The sequence below is a fragment of the Mandrillus leucophaeus genome, unplaced genomic scaffold, assembly GCF_000951045.1.
Source record: "Mandrillus leucophaeus isolate KB7577 unplaced genomic scaffold, Mleu.le_1.0 Scaffold496, whole genome shotgun sequence".
NCBI classification, from domain to species: Eukaryota; Metazoa; Chordata; class Mammalia; order Primates; family Cercopithecidae; genus Mandrillus; species Mandrillus leucophaeus.
The window spans coordinates 1156548-1166080 of NW_012105320.1; the positions used below are offsets into that span (position 1 = coordinate 1156548).

Below are 9533 nucleotides of genomic sequence, written 5' to 3' on the forward strand. Positions count from 1 at the left end.
CGCTGTGTTGCCAGCTCTGGTCTTGAACTCCTGGGCTCAAGTCATTCTCCTGCCTTAGTCTCCCAAAGTGCTGAGATTAGTGGCACGAGCCACCATGCCTAGCCAAGTATTTCTTTTTTTATTTCCTGTGTGTGTGTGTCTGTGTGTGTGTGTGTGTGTGTGTGTGAGGGAGAGAGAGACAGAGAGATAGAGAGAGACAGAGTCTTGCTCTGTTGCCCAGGCTGGAGTGCAGTGGTATGATCTTGGCTCACTGCAACCTCCACTTCCCAGGCTCAACTGATCCTCCCACCTTAGCCTCCCAAGTAGCCGGGACTATAGGCTCGCACCACCATGCCTGGCTAATTTTTGTATTTTGCGTAGAGTTGGGGTCTTGCCATGTTGCCCAGGCTGGTCTTGAACTCCTGAGCTCAAGCAACCCACCCACCTTGGCTTCCCAAAGTGCTAGGATTACAGGCATGAGCCACTGCACCTGGCCGTGTGTATAGTATTTCACTGTGTATATATACACAACATTTACTTTGTTCATTCATTCACTGATGGACACTTAGGTCGCTTCCCTATCTTGGCTATTGTGAATATTGCTGAATTGAACATAGGAGTGCAGATATCTCTTCAACATACTGATTTAATTTTTTTTTTATATATATCCAGAAGTGGGATTGCTAGATCATATGGTAATTACAATTTTAGCTTTTTGAGGAACCTTTATACTAGTTTCTGAAATGACTGTACTACTTTACATTCCCACCAACAGCGTACCAAGGTTCTTTTTTCTTCACATCCTCTCCAATACTTGTTATTATTCATCTTTTTGATAATCGCCATTCTAACAGGCTTCAGGTAATATGTCATTGTGGTTTTAATTTGCATTTCCTTGATGGCTAGAGATGTTGAGCATTTTTCATACATCATAATAGGTATATTTTTGATGTGTTTGATAATTATTAATTGAAATTAACTCTTTTGCCTCATGAATTTTATTGGTGATAATTATTTTTAATTTATTTTTATTTTATTTCCTTGTGAGACAGGGTGTTGCTGTGTTACCCAGGTTGGAGTGTAGTTGCATGATCAGAGCTCACTGTAGGGGCCTGAGACAGGGTTTCACCATATTGGCCAGGCTTGTCTCAAACTCCTGACTTATGATCTGCCTACCTTGGCCTCCTGGAGTGCAGTAGTGTTACCACAGCTTATGGCAGCCTTGATTTCTCAGGTTCAAGCAATCCTCCCACCTCAGCCTCCCGAGTAGTTGGGACTACAGGGATGTGCCACCACATCCAGCTAATTTTTACTTTTTTTTTTTTGAGATGGAGTTTTGTTCTTGTTGCCCAGGTTGGAGTGCAATGGTGTGGTCTCAGCTCACTGCAACCTCCGCCTCCTGGCTTCAAGTGATTCTCCTGCCTCAGCCTCCCAGGTAGCTGGGATTGCAGGTGCCCACCACCACACCTGGCTAATTTTTTTGTATTTTTAGTAGAGACGGGGTTTCACCATATTGGCCTGGCTGGTCTTGAACTCCTGACCTCAGGTGATCTGCCTACCTCGGCCTCCCAGAGTGCTGGGATCACAGGCGTGAGCCAACACGCCTGGGCCTAATTTTTATTTCTTTATTGTAGAGATGAGTCTTGTTATGTTGCCTAGGCTTGTCTCGAACTCCTGGGCTCAAGTTATGTTCCTGCCTCAGCCTCTCAAAGTGTTGGGATTATAGGTATGAACCACTGTGTTTGGCCAAGACATTTTTATATTAATTCATTAAGTAAACTTACTACATGTTAAGATGGGTAACATTTATTTTTTTCTTCTTGAGACGGAGTCTCGCTCTGTCACCCAGGCTGGAGTCCGGTGGCTCAATCTCGGCTCACTGCAACCTCCGCCTTCCAGGTTCAAGCGATTCTTCTGCCTCAGCCACCCAAGTAGCTGGGACTACAGGCCTGTGCCACCACGCCCAGCTAATTTTTTGTATTTTTAGTAGAGATGGGGTTTTACTGTGTTAGCCAGGATGGTCTCGATCTCCTGATCTCATGATCTGCCTGCGTCAGCCCCCCAAAGTGCTGGGATTACAGGCGTGAGCCACTGCGCCTGGCCTGAGTAATATTTTTTTATGAAAAATAATTATTAAAAAGATTAGTGAGAAGAGAGGAACTATTCGACATTTTTCCAAATTTTTTTGACATCTGGCTTAGTTAGAAGATGGCTAGATTCTGATATTTGCTTCCTCATTCAGTCTGTTATGTTGTCACATGCCACGTAGCCTCTGGAAAACTCCATATGTATGAGCTAATGAGAATGGAAAACACAAATAATGTCTTAGTATTATTCTGAACATAGTTGTGGCTTTGTGGATGCCCTGCAAGGCCTTGGGGTCCTCTTGGGGAGATCCAGTCATACTTTGAGAACCATTTCTTTAGGAAAGTATCAGGATACTGTTACCACATTACAAAATGCTCTTCAACCCCCTTCCCTTCTCACAAAGGTCTTTCTACTGATATTTTTGGAAACACAGAAGTAGAAAGTACATAAAAGGAAATAATCCTCCATATTCCTGCAACATAGTCAAGCACAGTATCCTCTTTATTATATGGGCAAAATTTTAGTTTACTGATACTGAATTCAGTAACTGATTGTGTTTCCATATTTGCACTGGTTGCTTGAAATCTCACTGTCAAACCTTTTCTTTTCTTTTCTTTTTTTTTTTTTTTACTGAGACTAAGTCTCGCTCTGTCGCCCAGGCTGGAGTACAGTGGCGAGATCTCGGCTGACTGCAACTTCTGCCTCATGGGTTCAAGCAATTCTCTGCCACAGCCTCCCGAGTAGCTGGGATTACAAGTGCCCACCACCACACCCGGCTAATTTTTGTATTTTTAGCGGAGATGGGGTTTCACCCTCTTGGCCAGGCTGGTCTTGAACCCCTGACCTCAGGTGATCCACCCGCCTCGGCCTCCCAAAGTGCTGGGATAACAGGTGTGAGCCACCATGCCCATTGGTGCCCATTGGTGGCTCACGCCTGTAATCCCAGCACTTTGGAAGGCCGAGGCGGGTGGATTACCTGAGGTCAGGGGTTCAAGAGCAGTCTGGCCAACAGGGTGAAACCCCGTCTCTGCTAAAAATACAAAAATTAGCCGGGTGTGGTGGAGCATGCCTATAATCCCAGCTACATGGGAGGCTGAGGTAGGAGAATAGCTTGAACCCAGGAGGGGGAGGTTGTAGTGAGCCGAGATCGCGTCACTGTACTCCACCCTTGACAACAGAGTGACAATGTCTCAAAAAAAAAAAAAAAAAGTATGAGGCTGGGTATGGTGGCTCATGCCTGTAACCCCAACACTTTGGGAAGCTGAGGCAGGCTTGAGTTTAGGAGTTCGAGACCAGCCTGGGCAGCGGGGTGAAATCCTGTCTCTAGAAAAAAATAGAAAAAGTTAGCTGAGCATGGTGGGCTGCACCTGTAGTCCCAGCTACTTGGAAGGTGGAAGTGGGAGGATTACTTGAGCCCAGGAGGTGGAGGCTACAGTGAGCCGTGATCATGCCACTGTATTCCAGTCTGGGCGATAGAGTGAGACCATATCTCAGAAGGGGGAAAAGTAAAAGAAGAAATGTATGGAACTCGATGTTTTCCTAAGGGAGGATTTAATATGAATTCTCTAACTTGTAGCAAATGACAGAAACTCAACTCAAATGAGTCAGGTAAGATAAAAAATTTACTGGCTTTTGTAACTGGGAAATAGAGAGCCAGGCTGGGCGCAGTGGCTCACGCCTGTAATCCCAGTACTTTGGGAGGCCGAGGCAGGCAGATCACTTGAGGTTAGGAGTTTGAGACCAGCCTGGCTGACATGGTAAAACGCCGTCTCTACTAAAAATATAAAAATTAACTGGGTGTGGTGGCATATGCCTGTAGTTACAGCTACTTGGGAGGTTTAGGCAGGAGAATCGCTTGAACCCAGGAGGCAGAGGTTGCAGTGAGCTGAGATGGCATCACTGCACTCCAGTCTGGGTGACAGAGCAAGACTCTGTCTCAAAAAAAGGGGGAAAAAAAAAAAAAAGAACAGGCAAATCCTTACTTCAGGCATGGCTGGATCTAGGAGGTCTTTAGGCTTTTACTTCATGGTCTTTGAGTTCTGATGGTCTGGTTGACTGCATCTGAGAGCTCTCACAGCGTCACCAGGGCTCTAGCTCCATCTCTTGATTTGTCTGTTTGTTGCCTTCCTATAGAATTGTTCTATGTGGCAGGAAAAATGGCTACCAGGAAGTGCAGATTGATATTTTCTTTGTCTAGAAACTACAGCAGAGAGAACTCTCTCTCCCAATGTCAGCATTTGATTTCAAGGGCAACTCTGGCTGTATGTGTGAATGAATGACAGGGTGTTGCTTTGTTTCTCAGGCTGGAGAGCAGTGGCATGAATGATCACGGCTCACTGTTCCAGCTCAGTTTTGGTTATGTAGCTATCGTGTGTTTCTAGGAGTAGGGATTGTGCCACAGTAGACCCCCAGCTAGAGCTGCATGAACTCAGGGAGGAATTCCTGGGCAAAGAGTGACTGTTTCCAGGAGAAGGGAAATTGGAAAGTGCTTTGAGCTGATTTAAAAAAGAACAGTTGCGTGGACCCTTACCTCATACCATACATAAGAATTAATTCAAAGTGGAACCAAGAATGAAATATAAGAGGTAAAACTTTACAACTCTGGGAAGAAAACATAGGAACAACTCTTCATGACCTTGTATTTGGCAGTGGTTTCTTAAATAAGACACAAAAGCACAGCAACAAAAGAAAAAATAGATAAATTAGACTTAAACAAAATTAAAAACTTTTGTGTCTCAAAAGATACCTATCAAGAGAGTGAAAACACAACCAACAGAATGATAAAATATTTGCAAGCCCTATATCTGATAAGGGCTTATGTCCACAATAGATAAAGACATCTTAGAATTCTACAATAAAAAAACAAACAACCTGCCATTTAAAAATGGGCAAAGGCACTGTACTCCAGCCTGGGTGACAGAGTGAGATCCTGTCTCTAAAAACAAAACAAAAAAAATGGGCAAAGGGCTTGAATAGACATTTCTCTCAAGAAGACATACAATGGTCAAAAAGCACATCAAAAGATGCTGAATATCATTAGTATTAGGGAAATACAAATCAAAACCACAATGAGATACTACTTCACAGCTACCTTCTAGGGACCATAATAAGGAAACAGAAAATAGTAACTGTTGGTGAGGATGTGGAGAAATTGGAACCCCTGTGCACTGATAATGGGAATGTAAAATGGTGTAGCCGCTGTGGAAAATAGTTTGGTGATTTCTTAAAAAGGTAAACATCCGAGCTCTATGAGGCATAAATAACAACAACAAACAATAACAGAAAAAGGTAAACAGAATTATCATGTGACCCAGAAATTTTCCTTCTAGGTTTATAAATTCCCCAATTTAAAAAACAAGTGTTCAGGCCGGGCACGGTGGCTCACGCCTGTAATCCCGGCACTTTGGGAGAGTGTGGTGGGTGGATCGCTTGAGGTCAGGAGTTCGAGACCATCCTGCTCAACATGGTGAAACCCTGTCTCTACTAAAAATACAAAAATTAGTTGGGCGAGGTGGCACACACCTGTAATCCCAGCTACTCAGGAGGCTGAGGCACAAGAATTGCTTGAAGCCAGGAGGCGGAGGTTGTAGTGAGCTGAGATTGTGCCACTGCACTCCAGCCTGGGCAACAGATCGAGCCTATACCTCAAAAAAAAAAAAAAAGCAAACAAGTGTTCAGACAAAAACTTGTACATGAACGTTCATAGCAGCTTTAGTCACAATGAAGAAGTCTAGTTTATCTATTTTTTTTCTTTTGTTGCTTAAGCTTTTGTTGTCATATTGAAGAAACTACTTAGAAAAGGTAGAAACAAACCAAATAATGTCCATCAGAAGGTGAATAGATAAACAAAATATGATACTTCTATATAATGGAATATTATTCAGCTGTAAAAAGGAATGACGTACCACAAATGTTATGGCATTACGCTAAGTGAAAGAATCCAGACACGAAAGGCTACATATTGTATGATTTCATCGATATGAAATATTCAGAATAGGCAAATCAATACATAGAGAAAACAGATTAGTGGTTGCCAGGGGCTGGGGGCTGGGGGCTGAGGGCTGGGGACAGGGTAGAGTAAGGAATGACTGCTTAATTGCTTATAGGTACAGGGTTTCCATTTGAGCTAATGAGCAAGTTCTGGAATTAGATGCTGATGGTTGTAGAACATTGGCAGTGTACTTAATGCCACTGAATAGTATACTTTAAAATGATTACAGTGATACATTTTGTGTTATGTATATTTAACACAATAAAAAAGATGTCTTGGTAAACCCTCAACTTGCCCGTTCGAAACCCACAATAGTTATAATAGTCTACTTCATAATGGATAATTGATGCCCTAGTAGCCATTCTCTTGGGCTGACCCAAGCTTTGGAGGACAGATCCTACTCAGGATTAACTGTGTTCTGGGTAATGGCTTGGAGAGCATTCCTCTTCCATGAGTAGTATCCCAATTAACTGCAAATCTCTGTGAGAGGTTGCTGCAAGTAGGCTAATTGTGTAATACTTTTGATTTCTTAGGTAATCAGATTTGATTTAGGGTGCAACTCATGCTGTCAACTGCTTATGCACTTCCTTTTAAGATGGAGAATAAGAAAGAAAGAAATATATCCATTAAAGTTATTCATTTGCAGATTCTGTTTACTGTTATTTGTTTGGGGCACTCATGACCAGGGAGGGTTGTCTCTAGTTAATGTTTTTCTGACCTCTCGGATAAGTAGTTTCTCTCTCATTTTTCTCTTAGTATCTTTCTGGGAATTTCACAATCCAGGGCTGCAGTAAGACACATGTTTGTATCACTCAGCTCAGAAATGGAATTTGGAGCTGACTTAGTGTTTTTGGCTGTTAAGCCCTTGACATTTTACATTGGTGAAGTTTCACTGTGTCCTCTGCAAACAGGGACAATGGAAAGGTTGTTATATGGAATGTCTGTAAATTCTAATACTCGAAGCGGACCCAGGAGTGGTAGGTCTCATAATTAAAAACATTCAGACAATCACTGTCTTTGTTTTTCCCTCTAGTGGTGCCTGTGGAGAGGTAAAGCTGGCTTTCGAGAGGAAAACATGTAAGAAAGTAGCCGTAAAGATCATCAGCAAAAGGAAGTTTGCTATTGGTTCAGCAAGAGAGACAGTAAGTACCAACAAAAGGCTGCTCACCTTTTATTAACATGTCTTCATAACTTCCCAAAATAATCTTAGCTTGATGATTTTCAAACTCAGGAATACCCCCTGCTTAGATGGATGAATTTGTGAGTATCAAAAAACATGGAAAATTTGGGGGCATCTTTGATTAATCTAGAAACTTTTACTTATAGATGATTCGGTTCCAAAAGTATTTAATTGTACATAATAATGAGCATAGCGGGAAGTTTTTTTTTTTTCTTCTTCTTCCAAGTTCAAAGTTGTTACAAGATTGTTTTTACAATAAATGACAGGAAATTAGAGAAAAAAATTCAGCCATAATCCCCACTGTAACTCCACAGCTGTTTTCAGTTTTCCTTTTCCTTCTAGGTTTTGTTCAGATGAAATCGTGTTTTTAGATGGTTGAAATCATCTTGTATGTACAGTTTTGTATTTTGCTTTTCTACAAATGCATTATGGCATAGACTTTTGCCTAATACATCCTTTTTGATGACTGAGTTTTCATGTCATCAACTTTATTGTAATTTAACCATTTCTTTGGCTGATCATTTAGACAATTTCTTATTATTTGCTGTTCTGGGTAATATGGCAGTGAGTATCCTTGGTTTGTGGATTAGCCGTAGATTTTTAAATTTTTAATTAAATCATTGAAATAGCCTTTCTTTATAGCAGTCATTTATTTTACTACTTTTTTTTAATCCACATTTACTGTGTGGGAGAGATGGCCAAATGCATTGGTCTTTCCACATGTGACTCAAAAAAGTAATGTAAAACACAGCCTCTAATCACATTTTCCCTTTTGGCCAGCTGTTTCTGGCTATTATACTTTCACATTCTTTAAAGATCAATTTTTTTCCCCCTAAACAATGCCATTCTCACATGGCAAAAGGAATTTCCTTTTTGTGTTCACTTTGTTATAGATCTTTTTCCCTATGATTGTAAGATTTGTTTCCCATTTAGGGGAGAAGAAAATACCAACTAGATTGTTAAAAACTGGGAGTAAAATTTTATGTTTTGATTTCATTATTTGAATCAGATTGGACCCTTTGTGACCATTCTGTTATCAGAGTATACCCTGACTTGGTAATGAGTTTAGCAGCTTACAGGAAGAGGCAGGCTCTTAAAATTAAACATCTGGGTTTCTTAGCTGAAGTTCATTTTACATAAATATGTAATTCTATCTGCCCTTTGCTTGTGGAGGGTGTAGCCCAGGAAGTTGAGTTACTTGATTCATCCTTTTGGAATTGTAACAGAACAACTTTAGTACCCTGAAGCCTCTTGTCAGAGTCTCAGTAAATATATGAGCCTGCTATTGAAGTTGGAACCTGTATCTGCTCTATTAGTAGAAATTTGACTTGACATTTTCTTTATGCAGTTTAATTGAACACCTTCTTGTTCATGTTTCTTTTATCATTTTAATGAATGTAAATAGTTCCATAGCTAATAAGTAGGGTTTACTAATTAAAAATGAACACAGTGGAAAGATACTTGTTTCTGACTGTGGAGATTAGGGCAAGGGACTTCTGTTTTCTGAGCCTTGGTTGCCCCATCTGTAAGATGGGGATTCTGAGGCTTATGAGACATGATCTCTGTAAATAAAGAGCTTGGCACAGGGCCTGGCCATTTATTGAATGCTTACTATTTGCCAAGCATTTTACAGAGTTATTTTAGGTGAAGTATTTAAGTCATTGACCTCTGGGCTTTGATTTCTTTGTATGAATAGAGTTGGGTTTGGAACTCAGGCAGCCTTGAGTTAACTAAGTTTAACTGTAAATGTTTTTTTTCTTTTTTTTTTTTTTTCTTAACTGTAAATGTTTTTTAAAATATATTATTAATAAACTCTGTTATTCTATTTATCAAAGGACCCTGCTCTCAATGTTGAAACAGAAATAGAAATTTTGAAAAAGCTAAATCATGTAAGTATTATTGTAAGATATGACTCATACTTAGATTTATTTTTCTCAAAATATGAGAAGAGTATAAAGCCTTTCAGTATAATAAAGATATTGGCCGGGTGTGGTGGCTGATGCCTGTAACCCTAACACTTTGGGAGGCCGAGGCAGGCAAATCACCTGAGGTCACGAGTTTGAGGCCAGCCTGGCCAACATGGTGAAACCCTGTCTACTAAAAATACAAAAAATTTGCTGGGCATGGTGGCACATGCCTGTAATCCCAACTACTCGGGAGGCTGAGGCAGGAGAAGTGCTTGAATCTGGGAGGCAGAGATTGCAGTGAGCCAAGATCACGCCACTGCACTCCAGCCTGGGTGACAGAGTGAGACTCTGTCTCAAAAAAAAAAAAAATTAAATGAATAAATAAAAT

General features: G+C 40.9%; 1 protein-coding gene across 1 annotated transcript in view; it reads left to right on the forward strand.

The window, feature by feature from the left end:
* The window catches only part of CHEK2 (checkpoint kinase 2), a 64986-nt gene that overhangs the window by 22685 nt on the left and 32768 nt on the right, over window positions 1–9533 (forward strand). The window contains exons 5-6 of the mRNA XM_011995735.1: window positions 7092–7200; window positions 9074–9127. Of these exons, the coding sequence (XP_011851125.1) occupies window positions 7092–7200; window positions 9074–9127 (163 nt within the window). The remainder of the gene's footprint in view (window positions 1–7091; window positions 7201–9073; window positions 9128–9533) is intronic.